Raw genomic sequence first — 23351 nt, 5'->3', positions numbered from 1 at the left:
CCCCCTCACCTTGATGTTATGCCCCCTCACCTTGATGTTATACCCCCTCACCTTGATGTTATGCCCGTCACTTTGTTGTTAAGCCCCCCTGACCTTAATGCTATGCTCCCTTATCTAGTTGTGTTCTCCACTGACTTTGGATTTAGGACTTTGTCATGCCCCTGCCCTTGTGGTGTTGTTTCCTGACTTTGTATACCGTACTCTTGTTTCAATTAATTTCGTCGTAAAAACATGAACCAAGGAAAAATTCGGAAAGCAACGTAAACCTCAACATGTGCTTTAGTGTGATTTTCACAAATTGCCTCTATAGAATAACACGGTTCTCTGTGATGCATTTAGTACAGGTTGATATGGTGGTTACAGCTTCTTCAGAATAATACATCAAATTTGATCTTCTTCGTTCTTAATTGGAAGGGATTTCCTATAACACAATTAAGTATAAGGTTTCAAAGTTGTAAGGCTTCATGTAGGTCGTTGACTCTTATTTCAACCTGTTTTCTCTCTGGACTCGTTTTCATAGCCTTTGTCCACCAAAGAACAAACCTACAAGGCAGCAGTTGTTTGATTTTGGAGTTTTCTCTCTTAGATGGGTTAAATTAATCTAAAATGCTATGTTTAAAAAATGGCATATCTTTTGTAATAGAAAAGTAAATAACTCAGTTTTAATGATTAGTTTAGACAGAGTTTTGAACGAATAAAAATAAAATACTGGCTTTCTACTACACATGAATCCAGTGGTACGAGAGGAGGTAATACGTTGTGGGCTGTTGCCACAACAATGTTATATGGGCTTTTGTCATGACAATGATATATGGGCTGTAGCCACGACAATGCTATGTGGGCTGTTGCCACGACAATGCTATGTGGGCTGTTGCCACGACAATGCTATGGGCTGTTGCCACGACAATGCTATGGGCTGTTGCCACGACAATGCTATGGGCTGTTGCCACGACAATGCTATGGGCTGTTGCCACGACAATGCTATGGGCTGTTGCCACGACAATGCTATGTGGGCTGTTGCCACGACAATGCTATGTGGGCTGTTGCCACGACAATGCTATGGGCTGTTGCCACGACAATGCTATGGGCTGTTGCCACGACAATGCTATGGGCTGTTGCCACGACAATGCTATGTGGGCTGTTGCCACGACAATGCTTTGGGCTGTTGCCACGGCAATGCTTTGGGCTGTTGCCACGACAATGCTTTGGGCTGTTGCCACGACAATGCTTTGTGGCAAAAATACTCTATGGGACGTTACTTTATATTTCTTGCAACAGAATGCTGTATGAGCTGTTTCGATTTGTTTTTTAATATTTCTGCTAAAATTTACTGATATTCGTAGTAAAATGCAACTGCACATGCATACAGTCTGCATCGATAACAAACCAGATTTTTACTTGTTACAAGATTAAGGTACTACAATGTGTTTTTGATAAGGATTGAGTTTAATTTTACAAAATAAAATAAAACCCAAAACAATTTTGGACAAAATATTTTACAATTGGGTCAGTTGACTGAATTCAACCTAGGGGATTAATATCATCCAAATGCATAATCTTTTATCTCAGTTTTTTTTTTTCTTTCGGATTAATTTAATCTGATGAATGAGTTTTATTTTGTGGATAAGTTTCATCTTGTTGATTAGTTTCATTTAGTTTCCTCCTGTGGATTCATTTCATTTGTGGATTAGTTTCATCTGGTGAATTTGTTGTTTCATCATTCGAATTAATTTCATCAAATGTGGAATAGTTACTTCTTGTGAATTAGTTTCATCTGGTGAATTAGTTTCATCTGGTGAATTAGTTTCATCTTGTGAATTAGTTTCATTTGGTGAATTAATTTCATCTGTTGGATTAATTTCATCTGTTGGATTAGTTTCACCTGGTAAATTAGTTTTAGCTGGTGTATTAGTTTCATCTGGTGAATTAGTTTCATCTGGTGAATTAGTTTCATCTGGTGTATTAGTTACGTCAGGTGAATTACTTTCATCTTGTGAATTAGTTTCATCTGGTGAATTAGATTCATCTGGTGAATTAGTTTCATCTGGTGAATTAGTTTCATCTGGTGAATTAGTTTCATCTGGTGAATTAGTTTCATCTGGTGAATTAGTTTCATCTGGTGAATTAGTTTCATCTGGTGAATTAGTTTCATCAGGTGAATTAGTTTCATCTGGTGTATTAGTTTCATCTGGTGAATAAGTTTCATCTGGTGTATTAGTTTCATCTGGTGAATTAGTTTCATCTGGTGTATTAGTTTCATCTGGTGAATTAGTTTCATCTGGTGTATTAGTTTCATCTGGTGTATTAGTTTCATCTGGTGAATTAGTTTCATCTGGTGAATTAGTTTCATCTGGTGAATTAGTTTCATCAGGTGTATTAGTTTCATCTGGTGTATTAGTTTCATCTGGTGAATTAGTTTCATCTGGTGAATTAGTTTCATCTGGTGAATTAGTTTCATCAGGTGAATTAGTTTCATCTGGTGTATTAGTTTCATCTGGGGAATTAGTTTCATCTGGTGAATTAGTTTCATCTGGTGTATTAGTTTCATCTGGTGAATTAGTTTCATCGGGTGAATTAGTTTCATCAGGTGAATTAGTTTCATCTGGTGAATTTGTTTCATCTGGTGAATTAGTTTCATCTGGTGAATTAGTTTCATCGGGTGAATTAGTTTCATCTGGTGAATTAGTTTCATCGGGGGAATCAGTTTCATCGGGTGAATTAGTTTCATCGAGTGAATAAGTTTCATCTGGTGACTTAGTTTCATGTGTTGTATTAGCTGGTGAATAAGTTTGATCAGGTCGATTAGTTTCTTAGAGAGATAGAAGAACGGACACGTGGGGGGGGGGGGGGGGGAGATATGTGTTGATATTAAAATTTTATTCAGTGCTTAGTTTTCTTCTACGAATCTTCGAACAAGTATTGCGATATATTATTTCTTCTGACCAACTACGAGGCCGTAAAGGTAACGGCAAATGATTTAGTCTCATTTGGACTTGATACGTATATTTTTCAAATTTATTGATTCTTGTAAGAAGGTGAGATGCACAAATCACAAGATAACTAAATGACAAAATTAAACGTCTATAGATTAAAAAACATGTCACACACAATCAACTGTAATTAGCTAAATGGAAATTTGTATATAATTTAACTCTTAAAAAATATAATTTATTTTAAGGCGCAGTGCAAATAATAAATACAACGTGTCATGGCATCTAAAATAGTTTTTGTCTTTTAAAATTTTCTCAAAATAACGGTTATAAAGAATACTTGCTGACGTTTTAAAAGTGTTAAGTTTCTTATTATTTAAATATGCATTTAAAAGCATTTAAATTTAATTTAATAAAACTGGAACTTGAGGACTATACCCCAAAAATAAATGAGCTTACTGCATGTGTGTTGATATTTTTCCATTTGACTTCTAATGAAACCAACAAAGCTCTCAGCCAGATATGGGTTTATCCTTAAGCACATCCCGACAGCACATTCAGTAGCTTTACCCAAGTCACTGCAAGGAAACAAACACGTGCTAATGATTTCAATCAGTAGTTTCGTCTCTTGCTAATATAGACATTCGACCAAAAAAATATATTATAATCAATTATAACAGGCGCGGTATACATAGAAGACACGTCAGATCACTAACTATCGGTAGATAAACCACCCGCGGTCAAAGCCTCGCTGTAGTCGAAATGACGTTTTGCTAATAGCACCCTCGGCCAGACCTCATGTGTGTTTAAAATCGGCGAATATAAAAAGTACTAGGCAGTAGCGTACGCAGGGGGGGAGCAGGGGGAGCGGCCGCTCCCCCTCTGGCCATTTTTAGCAAAGTGGCGCCTTTTTGGAAACTTTTTAAACTCAAAGTTTTTAACATTGATATTTGTTAAAAAATTATCTTTGGTCGGCACATTTGAAACGTAAATATCTGTGAATATTGTTTTTTCAATTACCAGTAAAAGGTGTGTGAGCAATACAGTGATCTAACCCATACCTTCTCATTATGTTAAAAAATTATCTTTAAAAAACACAAATTGTCAGTAGCAATTTTAAAAAATTGCATGATTTGAAATGTAAGACCGATATAATTGTTATATGTAGGCTATTATTCCGAACCTTGTAGAGTGAAAAGCTGGCTTTTATAACAACTCTGATTTAAAAAACTTTCATTATGCTGTAATACTTTAGCATTTATAATGACAATATATTTAATTCTGATTTTAGACAAATAATTTTTGTAAAAACGAATAGTGTTAAGCTATTTTATTAGATTCTAAAGTAATTATTTATTTGTTTTGATATTTATAATAAAATGTATAGACATATACATATTTATATTATGATATTGATTATTTCCCCTTTTCTCTCGTCTTAGATGTCCCAGGAATTATTATGTAGTTTTTTTACAAAAATTACGAAACAGATTATGCCGCGTTCATTATTTTTTGGTTGCAGTGTGTTTATATATATATATATATATATATATATATATATATATATATATATATATATATATATATATATATATATATATATATATATATATATATGTAACTAGGGTGGGCCTAGTTACTAGTCACTATTGTTGAGAACGCGATAGTGCAGGTGTTGGACTGATAAGCCAACTGATAACGATCATAAAGCCACGGCGTAGTTTGGAAGGATACGACAAGCGCTGTCAACTTTGACACGACTTGGCTGACGAAACAGTGCAGATGTTATATTAAATCGGACTGTACGACAGAAGCGGCGTAATTAACATTCTGATGCAATAATTAGAATCGATTACGATTACGATTATGATAGAACCGAATACGACTACGGATACGAAGGGGATATAAGGAAGGCGACGGCTCAGTCTCTCTCTCTCTCTCGCGCTCTCGATCAGTCAGTCTGTGTGGCAGTATCAAGTTGGTTATATTGTGTTAAGAAGGACGATAGACATGTGTATTCAGTTATATGAAGACTAGTGAGGACTGTTGGGAGTCAGTTGATTCAAACTATTATTGTGAAGCATTCCTTTTGATTCCGTATATTATTGTGAAGCATTTCTTTGATTCATGTAATAAAAGGATCAATAGCGAACCTGCATCTTCGAGTCTCTATACTGTGGTCGATGTTGTGTAGAATGAGTGGTTAGACTCGGTAACATTTGGCGTTGTCGAGCAGAACTCGTTAACATTTGGCACTACAGGCAAATAGTCTCGTTACATTTGGCGCTGCGAGCAGGGTCACATTTGGCGCTGCGAGTAGCCTAGGTCACATTTGGCGTCGTCGGACAGGATGAATTCAACTAGACTTGCCGCTTTAGGCACCCATAGTCAACCTTGTTAATAACTGTGTTTAGTGTGTGTGTGAATTCGAACATTCAGGAACAGTGAAAATTGAGGAACGAGGAAAATTTTTCATACACACACGGTAAGAAAGAACTCTTTTCTTTTTTTACTCAAGGAATAAAATGTCTACTCTGGACGAGAAGCAGACCCATATTGTGGTCCTGCCCAGAGAGTCCCACATTAACACATTTTACGGGGACGGTGATCCAGCTTTAACCAACAGGTTCAGTGAAGAGGTCAAAGCGGCCTGGGCCTCGAGATGCATGTCACCAGAGGAAAGATTAAGACTGCTGATGGGCAGTATAGGAGAGACGGTTAGGGCAGAGGTCAAATGCCACGATAAAACCATCCAATCAGATCCAGATAAGGTGCTGGATCTAATTATGGAGACCTTTGGGGAGAGACGGTCGGGATCGCAACTGCTAACGGTGTTAGTAGGCTTGAAGCAGAGAATGGCGGAGAGTGTGATGGAGTATTCACACCGAATGAACAGGGCCTTTGATTCGGTAAAGGGCAAAACACCTGACATTGATGTACGCCTACTGAGGGACCATTTCATCGAGGGGCTAGCAACCCCGATCTTAAGGAGAGAGTTGAAAGAGGAGGTCCACAAAGACCCGCAGTTGACCTTCCTTCAGGTCAGGAACTCAGCGATCCGCAGGTCCGAGGATGAGGACCAATCGAACTGTTCGGTGGACAAAGTCTCTGTGCCGGAACAGAAACAATCCCCACCCACAGGGACCGGCACGGTGGAAACCATGATGGCTCAGCTGTTGGCTCACCTGGATAAGGTTGACCAACGATTGGAGAGGTTAGAGAGCAGGTCAACAGCTGAGAATCAGGAAAAGAACGGGCCAAAACAGAGACAGGTTGGACGGCCGCGACCCGCCGGTCCATCGCTCCGGTGGACGGCCGACGGTCGACCAATTTGCTTGTCCTGTTCACAACCCGGACATATGGCACGGTACTGTCCGGTGAAACGATCGCCCTCTGTAGGGCAGGTTAGGGCTACAGAGCGGCGAGGTTATGGCGTAAGAAACAAAAGGAAACAAACAATGAAAGAGTCTCAAACAAGACTCGAAGAGAAATTATCAGATATTGAAAAAATGAACTGTGAAATGAACTTGAATGTTGAAAAGTTTCAAGTGAACAATTTGTTGGCAGAGAAAAATGATGATAGGAAAGAAATTGGTAGACTTAATAATGAGATCTCAAGGTTAACCATGAAACTGGATAGGGAAAGTTCACGCAAATTAAAAACACAGGAGAAATGTTCATCTTTAGAGTGTCTGTTATCTGAAGAAGAAAATAGAAACTTTGTACCTGGTTTTGCAAAAATTGCCGCACCGTTGCATGACTTAAGAAACAAAATGACAAAGAAACACAGTAAGGAGAAAAAGAAAGGCAAAACACAACTGATAGGTGAATTATGGACTGATGAATGCCTGAACTCGTTTAAGCTACTGAAAAAGGCTTTGACAGAGACGCCGATATTAGGATACGCAGACTTTGACAAACCATTTCGGCTAGAAATTGACGCCAGCTCTAAAGGTCTGGGAGCTGTGCTATCACAACAACAAAAGCAAGGTTTCAGGGTTATTGCGTATGCCAGTCGAGCTCTGAAGGAATCAGAGAAGAACATGACAAATTACAGCGCCATGAAACTAGAACTTTTGACATTAAAATGGGCTGTGACTGAAAAATTCAGGGACTATCTATTAGGTGCTAAATGTGTGGTATACACTGACAATAACCCCTTGAGTCACCTAAAGACAGCAAAGTTGGGATCCATCGAACAGCGATGGGCAGCAGAATTGGCACTCTTTGACCTGGAGATAAAATATCGCCCGGGGCGGTCCAATGGCAATGCGGACGCCTTATCAAGGAATCCTTACGAGAGACCGGGCGATGAGGAAGAAACGCTGACAGGAATATGTGAGGTCAGAGCGTCAACAGATATCCCTCACGGGGTGCAAGTGATGTGTAACCCTCACTCAGTGGGGATGCTTTTACCCACTGAGGTGTTGTGGTTTAAGACGGGCTGACCCTGAGATTAAGTAACACCGACACCGACAGTTGTTGTCAAGTACTCGTTTATTTATAGCATCGAGCCATGACGGCGATGCAACACATTAGTACAAAACGAACTTTTGACCAAAAGATCAAAAAACCAAAAGATCAAAAGAACTGTAGCCCTAAAACAAATGTAAAATAAAAAAGTTACATTCAGGACAACACCACGTGTAAGCTACAATATACACGGGTACAATAAATTATGTTTTCGGCCAGTACACAGTACTGCCAACAAGTACCAATAAGTAGTACTACAAAATAAATACTTAATTTAATACATCACCCTAACTAGTGTGCACATGCAGCACTAGCAGGAATACATAAGTAAGTATTTTAACAAACATAATTTAAATATCTACACTACCTTCATTAGGTCTACATCTTGGTCCACAGACAGCAGCCTTGCGTGTGCGACGCGGCTAGGCACATGTCACATGACATGGAACACAGGTAATTTCGCTCACAAAAGCATAAAAAAACGTCAACAGTTCAGTTGCAGTCCCACAGGGGCCGCAACCCAATGAATAAAAACTTCATAGTTTTATCCCCCTTTGGCTGGTAACCAATATGTGTTACACAGCCCCCCTCACAAATAAATGTACAATGGAATTCCCATTTACATTTACATTTACAACTCATACTTTAAAAAAAAGTTCAGTACACAAGTACACAGACATTAAGTCCTTTCAACTCAGATAGATTATTCCCGGCAAACCGGTAGAGGCTCCAGTGCTGGTACTGGTCACCACTTGATGCGCCAGGTTGAGTCGCTCGACGGGTCGTCGTTGACGGGTTGACCTCCGCAGCTCCGCTGGTGGTTCTGGGTTGATCCAAGAGTCATCCTCGTCCGATGCCTCGTCCCTCGCATTCACCTCATCCAGATGTGGGGCTGGCCTGACCATCTCCTTTTCTTGTCCGTCCTGGGCGACCACCTCGGGCACGAAAGGCGTTGCCTCCGGCCGAAGTCTGGTTGGGACCACTACCTTGATTGTCAGTTCCTCACCTTCATCTGCCTCACTGGTTGGGATGATCTCTCTCCGTCGCTCCCCCTCCGCCACAGTGGGTTCAGCACTCGACATTGTATAGTCGGGTCGCTGCCAACCACGGCGGCGTCCACCACGTCGTCGGCCTCTCCTCCGGCGGCGTCTCCGACCTCTGCTTGTGTCATGTCTGTCTCCCAAGCGACGATCTTGCTCGCGCTGAGACTGACATTCATAGTGTGGCTGTCTACCCTTCTCACGCGCACCCTCCGGCTGCAACCCTTCTCCACGGCGGAACACCCGACAGCCGTACCTCCAGCCGCTAGGCGAGGTAACCTGAGCTGTGGTTGCTCGACACTGTGCTGATCTCGGTGGCGTAAACTTGGGCTGGGAGCTTGGCAGAACACGCATCAGCATCCGCTCCCCGACGCTGATGGACTGGCGTTTCCCTGCTGCTGACCCCGTTGCCTTGCTGCTTTTCTCGGACAGTCGCGGACGAAGTGCTTCGTGGACCCGCACCCGTAACAAGCTCCTCTGGAGGGCTGTTGTTTTCGGGCTAGGATATCTGCCACCTTCTCCGCCAGACGGTCGAGTTGTTCCTCCGTGAGCATCAGCGGCGTCGTCTCCTGGCGACCAGCTACCGTTACTGCGTCGACCTTCTCCGCCAGACGGTCGAGTTGCTCCTCCGTGAGCATCAGCGGCGGCGTCGTCTCTTGGTGAACAGCTGCCGTTACTGCGTCGACCTGGATAGTCCTGTTAGCTGCTGCCGTGGCTACGACTGGGGACTCAGTTGTCCCGTCCAGCCTTTTAACAGCTTTCAGGACGTCCTCCACCTTCGGACTGGCTTCCCCTGCGAAACCAAATGTGCCGCGAAGTTCGAGCGCCAGAAGAGGTGAAACCCCCTTGCAGAAAGTGTGATACACCTTCTTCTGGGCATCGGCCTCAGTAAAGATACGCTGCTGGTTTAGCTTCGTCATCTCTGACCACAGTCGGCAGAGAAATTCCGACGCTGACTCCCTTGGATGTGGAGTGAGTCGGCTGAACTGCAGATACCTGTCTTCGGCACATCTGGTGTCGCCAAAAGTGCTTTGTAGGAGGCATAGCACTTCCTCTGGACTCGCAGCTTGCTTCACCCGCTCATAGGCAATCCCTCTCAGGCTGCCTAAGACGGGTGGCAACGGGTTCGGAACGCTGGTGTTCCGCAGCAAACACTGTACTTGGGTTTCCCATTCCGGGAAATTCACCTCCCCTCCTCCAGTGGGTGGAAGGCCGGTGAACACACTCAGCTTGCTGTTGTGTGCTGGAGCACACACCTCCACCTTCACGGGCCGCTGCGCATCTGCCTGCATCGCCGCCATCTTAGCCGTCAACTTGGCCAGCTCCTGCGACAACTTCTCCAACGTCGGGTCGCTGTTTTCCATCCTATCTCCCAAGGTCAAGCCCCACGTTGGGCGCCAAATGTAACCCTCACTCAGTGGGGATGCTTTTACCCACTGAGGTGTTGTGGTTTAAGACGGGCTGACCCTGAGATTAAGTAACACCGACACCGACAGTTGTTGTCAAGTACTCGTTTATTTATAGCATCGAGCCATGACGGCGATGCAACACATTAGTACAAAACGAACTTTTGACCAAAAGATCAAAAAACCAAAAGATCAAAAGAACTGTAGCCCTAAAACAAATGTAAAATAAAAAAGTTACATTCAGGACAACACCACGTGTAAGCTACAATATACACGGGTACAATAAATTATGTTTTCGGCCAGTACACAGTACTGCCAACAAGTACCAATAAGTAGTACTACAAAATAAATACTTAATTTAATACATCACCCTAACTAGTGTGCACATGCAGCACTAGCAGGAATACATAAGTAAGTATTTTAACAAACATAATTTAAATATCTACACTACCTTCATTAGGTCTACATCTTGGTCCACAGACAGCAGCCTTGCGTGTGCGACGCGGCTAGGCACATGTCACATGACATGGAACACAGGTAATTTCGCTCACAAAAGCATAAAAAAACGTCAACAGTTCAGTTGCAGTCCCACAGGGGCCGCAACCCAATGAATAAAAACTTCATAGTTTTATCCCCCTTTGGCTGGTAACCAATATGTGTTACAGATGCAAAACGGGCAGACCGGGGTGGAGCACATTTCCACAGAGCCCGGACATATGGACATTAGTGATTTTAATTGCCTTAATCACAAAGAGATAAGAGATGCCCAGAGAACGGATAGTGGCTTACAGCCGCTGTTGAAACACGTCCAGGAACAAAAATTCCCAGGAAGAAGGGAAAGAGAACAATTTGGTCGAGAAACAAAGAAAATACTGAGTCAGTGGGACCGTCTCAGTATAAAGGATGGTGGTCTCATGCGGAGAATTCATGACCAAATTGATGGGACAATACACCAGGTGGTGGTGCCTGGACAATTACGAGAAGAAGTGCTAAGGTTGGCACATGACAGGGCAGGACACCAGGGTCAGGACAGGACGCACAAAATATTACGACGGAGGTGTTACTGGCCCAATATGGAAATGGAGGTCAAACGCCATTGTGAGGCTTGTGTTAGGTGTCAGCATGCGAAAATGCCAGTTGTCAAAATGAGACAGCCATCAGGACACCTACTAGCGACAAAACCACTAGAGATTGTGGCTATGGACTTTACGTCGTTGGAACAATCATCGGATGGGACGGAACATGTGTTGGTAATGACTGATGTATTCACCAAATGGACTGTGGCGGTGTCCACACGAGATCAGACTGCCAAAACAGTGGCAAAGGTCTTAATAGAACATTGGTTCATCAAATATGGCATACCAAGACAATTACACTCTGACCAAGGAAGGGCCTTCGAGTCAGAAGTAATTAACCAACTGTGCAGCCACTACGGGATCAACAAATCTAGAACAACCACATTTAATCCGAAAGGAAACGGACAGTGCGAGCGGTTCAACCGCAGCATGCATGATTTGCTGCGTACTCTAGAACCTGAACAGAAAAAACGTTGGCCTGATTTTCTCCCAGAGTTGGTATATCTATACAACTGCACCCCCCATGCCACAACCGGCTTTTCGCCACACATGTTGCTGTTCGGACGGGAGGCTCGACTCCCTCTTGACTTGTTCCTAGGAAAAAAGGAGAGTATGACTGGCTCATACACTGCACTGGAATATGTGAATGAACATATGAGACGAATTAGAGAAATGTACAGGGTAGTACAGGAAAGACTAGAACATGAAGCACGGCGAAGGGAACCGCCGGTACAGACAAAGGACCCGCCACTCAAACTGAACGACAGGGTATTACTGCGTAGCCACCCGTTAGGCAGAAACAAAATCCACGATCTCTGGGGACAGGAGATATGGCAAGTCGTGGAGATGCCTAAAGTAGCAGGTGGCCCCTTTAAGATAAGACCCATCGATCACGCCAAACCGGATCGGTGGGCGAATATTGCTCAATTAAAGAAATATTGTCATAGTCAAGAAGAGCAGTTACACACAAGGAAACCCAAGACAATTAGGGAACCGGAAACTATAACGGAAATTCACATACCCATCCCGGAACCATGTCACCATCAACAGAACAACAGCGAGATCAAGAGGAGGATAACGGCAACGAAGAGGATCCCGTTCCTCCCAGAAGCAGAGAGACAGTAGACCATCAGATAAGTGGTCCGCGGAGAAGTTTGAGAAACAGAAAGAATACGAAATTTTTTGTCAGCAACCATCAATTCTTTCATGGTCGCGCTGGTATGAGAACAGACTGTTCAAAAAGTCATAAAAGTGAACTGGTGAAGGCACCAAACGAAAAAAGGGGGATGTGAATTCTAGAACTGTTTTGTGTCTGAGGAATATGATGTAGACACATTTGATATGTGAAATAGGGATAACTGTCAATCTTTTACGAATGGGACGACATTGACAGTGAATGGAACAATAAATTTTTTTTTACGATGGTGCGATGGACATTTAGGAAGTGCACCTACCAAGCGTTGTTTGTGGTTGAAAACACACAAAAAAAGGCGGCGGTGGATGTAACTAGGGTGGGCCTAGTTACTAGTCACTATTGTTGAGAACGCGATAGTGCAGGTGTTGGACTGATAAGCCAACTGATAACGATCATAAAGCCACGGCGTAGTTTGGAAGGATACGACAAGCGCTGTCAACTTTGACACGACTTGGCTGACGAAACAGTGCAGATGTTATATTAAATCGGACTGTACGACAGAAGCGGCGTAATTAACATTCTGGTGCAATAATTAGAATCGATTACGATTACGATTATGATAGAACCGAATACGACTACGGATACGAAGGGGATATAAGGAAGGCGACGGCTCAGTCTCTCTCTCTCTCTCGCGCTCTCGATCAGTCAGTCTGTGTGGCAGTATCAAGTTGGTTATATTGTGTTAAGAAGGACGATAGACATGTGTATTCAGTTATATGAAGACTAGTGAGGACTGTTGGGAGTCAGTTGATTCAAACTATTATTGTGAAGCATTCCTTTTGATTCCGTATATTATTGTGAAGCATTTCTTTGATTCATGTAATAAAAGGATCAATAGCGAACCTGCATCTTCGAGTCTCTATACTGTGGTCGATGTTGTGTAGAATGAGTGGTTAGACTCGGTAACATTTGGCGCTGTCGAGCAGAACTCGTTAACATTTGGCACTACAGGCAAATAGTCTCGTTACATTTGGCGCTGCGAGCAGGGTCACATTTGGCGCTGCGAGTAGCCTAGGTCACATATATATATATATATATATATATATATATATATATATATATATATATATATATATATATATATATATATATATATATATATATATATATATATATATATATATATATATATATATATATATATACTGATATAGAAAATATTACATATTCGGCGCCTTTTTTTGCTATTTCCGCTCCCCCTACAACGAAAACCTGGATACGCCTCTGGTACTAGGCATGCTGCCCAGCTTCGCTTAGGCTTTCGAAAACATTGAGAATTTGAATGCTTAATTAATTCGCCCGAGGGTCGGTCTACGACCTCAAGAGTTATGAAGAGGTTCCTCCGTGGACATTTTTTAAAAATTTATAGCTCATATAAGGTACCGGTCAGTCGATGTCAGTTTTGACCCCCTCATCGTAGACTTTTCGGCCAACCGGCCCCCGTGTTCTGTCGCCCCAAGGCAAGGTCCTGCCAAATTTGAAGCGCCTGCGGCGCCGGGAAGTGCCCTATCGGACACCCGACAATCTAGATCTAGATTCCTAAAAGAATTTTTTTTTTAAGTTTAGCCCGAGCATAATAAAAAAAAATTCATTAACCAAGAGAATGAAATACGTATTTTAAAATCTTAACTTACACGAATATGCCTATTCTTTCAAATTAATTTTTTTTTATCCCAAATTAGCCAGTTCCAAACAAAGATTTTGTATAAAATAAATAAGTCTTGAAATAGTTTAGTCCTAATATAGAAATTTATTTTTGGAATTGATTTTAGAGAGGTTAGAGTCTAAATCTAGATCTTAGCGTCTACGTCTAGATCTAGTTATTGCGTAGATTTAGATTTAGATTTAGTCTAGATCTAGAATCTCTAGATCTAGAATCCAAATACATAAAATAAATTTTATGAGTTTAGGCCGGATAAATTGTATTGTATACATTTCATAGTGTACGTAGATCTAAATCAAATTTGAATGAAATAGTTCATTTCTTTTTATTCGAAACACGGCAGATGACGTCATTAGTTAATGTATAAGCAATAGTGACGTCACAGTTTTATGCGTTCTTTTTCACATGTATTAATGCTTTTCCGGTTGCATAAATAATACTGTTTCTCTACATTCGAATACGCCTTTATTTTTTATTTTTCTTCTTTAACTAAAATTGTGGTTATACATTTAAAACATCTAACATATTATTTTCAACAAAAGTCCGTAAAAAGTTCTCGATATATTGCTGCCGATTCTGACGTGATGTCCGGCGAAATTTTTTTGCGGACAGACAGAGAGAGAGAGAGAGAGAGAGAGAGAGAGAGATGTGCGAACGTGGGGATTTATATATTAGGAATTAGGATATGTTTCTATAGATTTTAGAAGGTAAAGCGGCATTTATTCTTCTACTAGAATATACACAAATGGGGATGAAACAAACCTCTCTATGTAGCCTACACACACACATTTAAACACAAACACGCTCAAATACACATACACACACAAACTTGCGATAATTCTCATTACTCATCTATCTGGATGCAATTTTTTACTTTCTCGTATACACGAAGTATAGAGAAAGCCTTGTAATCGTGCAAAAAAAATAAACCGGGAGTGATCTCCCCTAAACTTTCTCGAATATTCTTATATAAAAACAACAGGGGATGGGAACTCGGGATATAGTTATGATTTTTAATTCATTTTAAATACTTAAAATTTTTAAAATAGAATAGAATCTTATAGAAAAAAGAATTGCGCACCAAGCGAACACCAAATAAAGATGTTCATAAAAGTGCGCAATATTATTAGTACTTTATAAATTTAAATGCGTTTTTTTTTGAGAAATCGGTAACAGCGTAAATTAGTACTTCCGGTCAACGGAAATTACTCAAAATTTGACAGAAGGGAGAGATATAGATCTTTTACTGACATGTGAATTTTCATTTATCTATCTGAAATAGTACTCCAGTTATAGGCTTTTGAAAAATTCAAAGTAGTAAAAGTACCACTTCCGGTTATTGTAAATTGCTCAAAAGTTGATACGGATCTACGATTTTGAGAAAATACTTATATATGAAATTTCATCAACCTAGCTGTAACAGTACTCAAGATATCGTGTTTACACGCAGACAGACACACAGACACACAGACAGACACACAGACATACGGACAAGCTTGCAAAATAATGTTTTTCCGTATCAGTGAGTTATCACGATTACAAGACTTTCTCAATACTTAGTATATACGAGAAAGTAAAAATCGAGATTTTTGTAAATCTCGACGATTTACACCTCACTGAGTCGGAAAAACATAGTTTTAAAATCTTGTCCGTATGCCTGTGTGTGTGTGTGTCTGTCTGTCTGTCTGTAAACACGATTTTAAAAAAAATCATAAAAGCATTTTAATAACAAGCTTTTATGTAATAATGCACTAAAAAGTAGAAAATAAATTATACACTACTATTTAAATAACTACCAGAAAAATGGCCCGTTAAGGAAGGATACAACGGGCGCTAGGTTGATAGTGCTGTCTCTTTTCTCTAAACTAAAACCAAAACCAAAATCACCACCTTCGTTCAATTTAACCGGAAACGAAAAACGACATTGAAAACGGATTTTTATCCAGAATCGGTACTTTAATTTATACAAAATATAGTCATAGGCATATCCCAAAAGTCAAAACCATGCACCTAATCTTATTCATGACAAAAGTCGCATTTAGAATTTCTTTCAGGCAACTCTACTTGGGAGGAGGGGGCTTCGCACCCCCCCCCCAACACACACACCCCAAAACATGTCTACCGTCCCATTCAACGAAATATAATTATATACTTTTTCCAGTGTCCGCCCCCTCCCAGAAAATTCTACCCCTACCCCTCCCTGGGGAGGAAAAAATCTGAAAGAAACACTGGTCGCATTTGTAGATCATATAAACTAAAGGAAGAACCTGGGCGGGGAAGAGATGCATGAAAAAACTGCACGCTAAACACTTTTTTTTAGATTAGAAAAATTCCTCCCTTCGGGGAGGAAAAAGTCTGAAAGAAACACTGGTGTCGTGCTTAGCCACTACCCGAAGAATTGCATGAAACTCTGCACGCAAACCACTTTTTAGATTAGATACATTAATTAGGCGTTAATTTTATTATAGAGTATCGATGAAGAAATTTCTTTTGAGTTGGGGAGGGGGGAGGGGGTTTAGACGTTCTTACGCGGGAATGGGGCTTCGACCCTACCCGAAGAATTGTATGAAAGAAACTCTTCGCGTAAACCACTTAGATTAGACAAAATTGGCTTTTTAAATTCAATGTTTACTCGAGAATCAATGACGTCATATTACTGTTTGCACTCTCCGGCTTGAGATGATTTTTTACTATATGCTAAATGTGACGTCATATTTCGTTGCCGTCTCACTGTGCATGTTTTTAAGTTGCTTGTGTTTTCTCTAGAGCGTTCTTGTCAGATACATACACAGATAGATAGATACATAGACAGACAGACAGCTAAACTATTATTATAGATAGAGAAAAGCGTGGGTCACTTTAGTTTCTATTAAATACCTTTACTAATATTTAGAAAGAGACCCACGCTTTTCTTTATAGTTATTTAAATAGTAGTGTATACATTATTTTCTCCTTTTTAGTGCATTATTACATAAAAGCTTGTTATTAAAATGTTTTTTATGAATTTTTTTAGTACTTTACATGTTTTATTTACACTAGAGGTGCATGACTAAAACCATTGCGCACCTATTAAACGTGATGACGCCCTATTGAACGTGATTACGCGTGTCTAATAGCGCATTATAGTTTGATGAGACAGCCTACTAATTTGGAAATTTTACAAATTAATTCATAAAAAATTAATCAGGCGACCAATTAAGTCATATTTGAGGTCATGTTGCATTGTCTTCATGTCTTGACCCACGTACCAACTACGAACCGTATATGTCAGTTACAAGTACCTGCATTTCGATCTAGACCAGGGTCTCCAAACTTTTCAGTCCGAGGGCCGCATTAACTATCAAATTTCAGTTCGGGGGCCAGTTTCTTCTAGACATGTCTTTGATTTTTCTGGGCAAAGTTCCTCAGCCATCACCAACAAACGTTTTTTTCCGTGGACAAAAAGATCTCCGCGGGCCGGATTAGAGGACCTCGCGGGCCGCATCCGGCCCGCGGGCCGTAGTTTGGAGACCCCTGATCTAGACAGACGGACGACTGACAACAGACTGACGACAGACTGACGACAGACTGACGAGGGAGTGTGTTAAATAAAAGCTTGCAATAAAAACAATACAATTTTGAGACTTATTTGTATCAAAGACATTATAAAGTTCTAAACTGAGAGATGTTTTAATTATAATAAACGTATATATATATATATATATATATATATATATATATATATATATATATATATATATATATATATATATATATATATATATATATATATATATATATATATATATATATATATATATATATATATATATATATATATATATATATATGTGTGTGTGTGTGTGTATAAGGCAGAGATCCCAGTGGGTTTTCGGACACTTACTGTAGGTTTGAAAATTTAGAAATCGGCCCGGTTTCGCGAATAAATAAAGGAAGATATACGGATCGACCTCCTCTTTGTTTACCAGGGGTAAAATTAACTTAGAATTATCATAAACCAGCCACAAAGCCCCGTGAAATTTTGTGGGGCAGTAGACGCGCAATAATGCCTGAAAGGAATCGGCCCATTTAGGAAAACCTAGCAAAATATATTAGTATTTCACTCTATTAATTGTTTAAAATATACTTAGTGGAGTTTTTAGATATTTTGTCCTGTACCATTCTAATTAGCTGACTATCCAACTACTCAATCACCTAGTGACCGCTTGTTAAACCGCATTCCTGTCCGAAACACTTTTGAGATTGAAATAACACAACATACAATAAATGCAAATCGCGCATATTTTACAAGGTTTTAAGTCATTCAGGTAAATCAGAATACTAGTTTATGCTTACAGGGTTAGTGTAGGTTCTTTAACAACTATAAAGTGTTGCGCTATTTTTCACTTACTCGCAGTAGGTATTTTTATTTTCTCCTTTGTTAATAGCTCTGTTGATGCCGAAACTCATTAGACACAGTGTCAAATGTTGACCACATTCTGAAATGTGTGTACATTAAGATTATTCATATATAAACGGATTGCGGTTGGGGTGTAGGCCTACCTAAAAACGTGGCTTAATTAACTACAATAATTTAGTCTAATCGGTTACCTGTCATGAAACCTAAAGGTAACTTTTTGAATACCCGCTTTATCTTGTTTTTAATCCCACTAGGATTTTGAGCTACCGTCGAGATTTGAGCTGGGCTTTGTGTTGTGGGTCTGGGGCTGGTGGCCAAGTTTCGTGAAGTAGGTTTGGGACTGGTGGCCAAGCTTTGCGTCGAAGGTCTAGGGCTGGTGGCCAAGTTTCGTGAAGTAGGTTTGGGACTGGTGGCCAAGTTTCGTATTGTAGGTCTAGGGCTGGTGGCCAAGTTTCGTGTGGTAGGTCTAGGGCTGGTGGCCAAGTTTCGCGAGGTTGGTCTAGGGCTAATGGCCAAGTCTTGCGTCGAAGGTCTAGGGCTGGTGGCCAAGTTTCGTGTGGTAGGTCTAGGGCTAGTGGCCAAGTTTCGTGTGGTAGGTCTTGGGCTGGTGGCCAAGTTTCGTATTGTAGGTCTAGGGCTGGTGGCCAAGTTTCGTATTGTAGGTCTAGGGCTGGTGGCCAAGTTTCGTGTGGTAGGTCTAGGGCTGGTGGCCAAGTTTCGTGAAGTAGGTTTGGGACTGGTGGCCAATCTTTGCGTCGGTCTCGGGTTGGTGGCCAAGTTTCGCGAGGTAGGTCTGGGGCTGGTGGCCAATCTTTGCGTCGGTCTGGGGTTGGTGGCCGAGTTTCGTGTGTTAGGTCTAGGGCTGGTGGCCAAGATTCGTGTGGTAGGCCTAGGGCTGGTGGCCAAGTTTCGCGAGGTAGGTCTGGGGCTGGTGGCCAATCTTTGCGTCGGTCTGGGGTTGGTGGCCGAGTTTCGTGTGTTAGGTCTGGGGCTGGTGGCCAAGTTTTGTGTGTGATCATCGGTACTAATGGCCACGTTTTTTATTGGAGCTTTAGGTCTTGTGGATGATGTTGCTCTAGGGGCCACATTATTCGAGGGCGATCTGGAACTTTTGGCCACATTTAGGCTGGTCTTGTCTTTGCTGAAGCCTGTGTTCAAGTTTTTTTGCGGTGCTATTGTCGGTTTTTGGATGAAAATACTTCTAGCGGGCGTTGGTCTTAAGATAGTTATAGTTTTAGGCATTGGTTTGACAAAGATGTTGCTTCTGACGTTTTGGGCGCTATTTCCCTTGGTTGCCGTGGAGCTTTGAAAAATATTTCTCGATGGCAGCGATGTCTTCGGTTTGAAGATTGAAGATGTCCTGTGGGCTGGTGTAAACTGTGGTTTGGTAAGACTGCTCTGACTTTTCCAAGGATTAAACATTGATGGAAACTTCCAGGATTTTGTTTTACCTTTTCGTAAGACATTATTTAATATAAAGAGTCAGTTCATTGCACAAAATAAACCGAATTAAAAATAAACTATGTCGAATATTCTTATATAACACTATGAGGGATGGCAACCCCGGATATTGACATAATTTTAAAATAATTTTTGAGTTCTTAATTTTTAAAATAGAATCTCGAAGAACAAAGAATTGCATAACAAATCAACTGCAAACATTGTGTGTATAATAGTGCGGAAGGTTAGTAATGAAAAAAAAACTATTAATTTACAAAGATGTTATTAAGTGTGTATAATAGTGCGGAACGTTAGTACTTAATTAAAAATACCTTTATTAATTAACAAAGATGTTAGTAAGCTTCTATTTAAGTAACGTTTTATGTCAAAATACATTGTCATCTAGTCTTGACCTACGTGAAAAGTTTAAAATAATCCGGTCGGGTAGAAGTGTTAGGAGTTTTGCTCGCGAAAATTATTGTCCATGACAAACGACAAAAGGCAGAGGAATCAAGTTAAAATTAAATTCATTTGCGTTTTTTTTTTCCCAGATATCTGAATTTGCGTAAAGTACCACTAACGGTCACCGAAAATTAATCAAAATTTGACAGCTTACGGATAATTAGATCTTTTACTTTATTGTGAAATTTCGTCTATCTATCAGGGAGAATACTCTAGTTACATGCTTTTTAAAAACCGAAAGTAGAATAAGTTCCACTTCCGGTTACCAGGAAACGCTGAAAGGTTGAAACAGAACTACTCATTTGATATAATACTGATAAATGAAATTTCATCAACCTAGCTGTAATGGTACTCAGGTTATCGTGTTCACAGTCACACATACACACACATACACACAACCAGACACGGATAAAATTGCGAAACTAGGGTTTTCCGACTCAGGGATTTGTAAAACCTTGAGATTTGTGGAAATCTTGATTTCGATAGTTTCCTTAAATATTATAATAAACTACTACTGAAATAACTAAAAATAAAAGCGTGGCTCGCTATATTATGTATTCAATACTTATACACAGAATTTAAGAAGCAACCGACGCTTTTATTGATTTCTCGTATATACGAAGTATAGAGAAAGTCTTGTAATCATGCAAAAAAAAAAAATCGAGATTTTTACAAATCTCGACGTTTTACACCTCACTGATACGGAAAAACATAATTTTGCAATCTTGTCCGTATGTCTGTGTGTCTGTCTGTGTGTCTCTGTGTGTGTCTGTGTGTCTGTGTGTAAACACGATAACTTGAGTACCGTTACAGCTAGGTTGATGAAATTTCATATATATGTATTTTATCAAAATTGTAGATCCGTATCAACTTTTGAGCGATTTACGATAACCGGAAGTGGTACTTTTTCTACTTTGAATTTTTCAATAACTTGAGTACTATTTTAAATAGATAAATGAAAATTCACATATAAGTAAAAGATCTAATTCTCTACCTTCTTTCAAATTTGAGTAATTTCCGTTGACCGGAAGTAGTAATTTACGCTACTTCCGATTTCTCAAAAAACGCATTTAAATTTATAAAGAACTAATAATATTGCGCACTATTGTGAACATCTTTATTTGGCGTTCGCTTGGTGCGCAATTCTTTTTTCTATGAGATTCTATTATATTTTAAAAAGTTTAAGTATTTAAAATGGATTAAAAGATCATGTCTGTAGCCCGAGTTTCTATCCTCAGTTGTTTTATATAAGAATATTCGAGAAAGTTAAGGGGAGATCACTCCCGGTTTATTTTTTAGTTATTTAAGTAGTGGTTCATATTATATTTAAAGAAAATTATTTATTTTCTCCTTTTATTGCATAATTATATAAAAGCTTGTCCCTAAAAACGGTGTAAACTGTCATAATTTCATGTGATTTTTGTGCACAATTACAATACTTCCTCTACTATACTCTGTACTCTACTATACGAGAAAGTAAAAATGAAAATACGTCAGCGAATAATGTGTGAAAAATTGCCAGTGAAATCTTTTCAATACAATTTGGTGCTAATTTTTTTAAATCGAAGCTGGTCTCCAATGTTAAAAAATAGCCTGGTGCTAATTGTTTTAAACAGTAAGCGCCAAGTGTAGAACCTACCAATGGTGAGTACAGCCCATAGCATCAGCGTGACCAGAACGTATGTCTTCATGTTGTTGACTAGAGCCTCGCGATACGCAGCTCAAGTGTAGAGTCTTATCTGTAGAGAAAACATAATATTTGTGGTTTTTGAGAGTTTATTTAATCGCAAATCGATAAAGATAATAATGTTCATTTTTTTTAAAATAATGCTCGATAACCAATGCTCCTTATGAGCAACGACAGACATCTTCAGGAACAAAAGGATGGTTTATTGAACTCCAAAGAATCGTGCAGCGATCCCGATGGGAAACGTCTTAGTACCATAACAAAGTGTAACGCATTACCTTGAAACTTTAGCTAACAAGACTATATGGTTATGTCATAAAAGCTATCGCAAGCGCTGGTTGGCGTCTGCTTGGAGTATGCGACGCAACAGCTCACCCTCCTCAGATTTATACTACCACGGTCTGGAAAACGGAGCCAATTGTTGATAAAATCTTGCCTTGTTTTTCAGCATTCTTAGAAACTTCAGATTTTTTTTTTTTACAAATTCTAGGGAAATCCGGGTTCCCCCCACCCCCCACCCCCCGCCCTCTCCCACAGCTCCAGTTGTTATCGGCTCGGCGTATGACATTACTCGCAAAATTCTGGCACGGGTCGAGTCAGTGTTCCAACTAGGCTAACTGGTATCCGGGTGTCTACGTGTATAAACATTGGACGTGATTGACATGAACATAGGCTACTTTGTTGTTTTTTAACAAAATGTTTCTAACTTTTTTATTTCATCTAACCTCGTTAGATTAAGTATATGATAGTTACGATGATAGCAAGTTATGTAACTGCTTTTCCATCCACACCATATTAGCAGATTGATATGATCGACGGATCTGACCGGGGTGGTGGGGTAGAGGGGGTCACGTGGGCGTGTTGTGTGGTATGAGTTGTGGTGTGAAAGTAAACTAAAAAATGTGTTTATGTGTGTGTTTGTGTGTGTTATGCATGTGTGCTGGATATCAAGACAGTACTTAATGTGAACCGTTACAGACAATTTTAACACGTTTTTCTTAACTCAGCTTCGCGTTTGTTTGTTTGTTTGTGGGTTTGTTGTTAAAATTGACAACGAAAATTAGCCCACTTCTGATTGCTCTAGACATCTGAAATTCGGCATGCAGGCTATTTTCGCCTAACAATTTCAGATGCAATTATAAAAACTAGCAATTAGAGACCTAAATTAGCTTAATTAAATTACGCCCCAAGGACCCTAAAATTGAGGACATGATTTCTAAAGATACCGACAAGACTGGAGGCCTATTGACACAGTTACTTCGGCCCCAATAAATGTGAGCGCAGGTTCGAATCCTGGTCACGGCATGTAGGCTGCTGTGGGTCTCGCACTGCCAAGCAAATTTGCGACATCATTAGGAAGGCGTTTATCTTGAAAGACGCTATTAGAAATCAGTGAAGTTTAAGTTACGAGTTTTAACTTCAAAACACACCCACATAGAATTTATTTTGATAAAAAATCCTCTAAATTTTTTTGTTTTAAAAACACTTAGTCAAGTCATACTTAATCAAGTCATTAGATAAAGTAGAAAATAAACTATATAAAAAACTTAAAAAAAACCACGTTTTTCATGTGTAGCAAC

The 23351-nt window shown here is 40.0% G+C and overlaps 1 protein-coding gene across 1 annotated transcript; it reads right to left on the bottom strand.

The window, feature by feature from the left end:
* Nucleotides 1-1317: 1317 nt before the first annotated feature.
* On the bottom strand, nucleotides 1318-22162 carry LOC131956277 (mucin-2). The gene is made up of 6 exons (XM_059320729.1): nucleotides 22050-22162; nucleotides 21724-21823; nucleotides 18374-19633; nucleotides 18174-18261; nucleotides 3390-3508; nucleotides 1318-2776 (listed from the first exon to the last, which is right to left on the bottom strand). Exons 2-6 carry the CDS (start codon nucleotides 21773-21775, stop codon nucleotides 1677-1679), a joined length of 2619 nt encoding a protein of 872 aa, XP_059176712.1. The 5' UTR covers nucleotides 21776-21823; nucleotides 22050-22162; the 3' UTR covers nucleotides 1318-1676.
* Nucleotides 22163-23351: the final 1189 nt, after the last annotated feature.

Source organism: Physella acuta, unplaced genomic scaffold (assembly GCF_028476545.2).
Source record: "Physella acuta isolate Inbredline_101_S28 unplaced genomic scaffold, ASM2847654v3 ptg001144l, whole genome shotgun sequence".
Lineage (NCBI taxonomy): Eukaryota > Metazoa > Mollusca > Gastropoda > Physidae > Physella > Physella acuta.
Note: the sequence above shows the minus strand (reverse complement) of the source record. Positions and strands in the feature narration are given on the sequence as shown.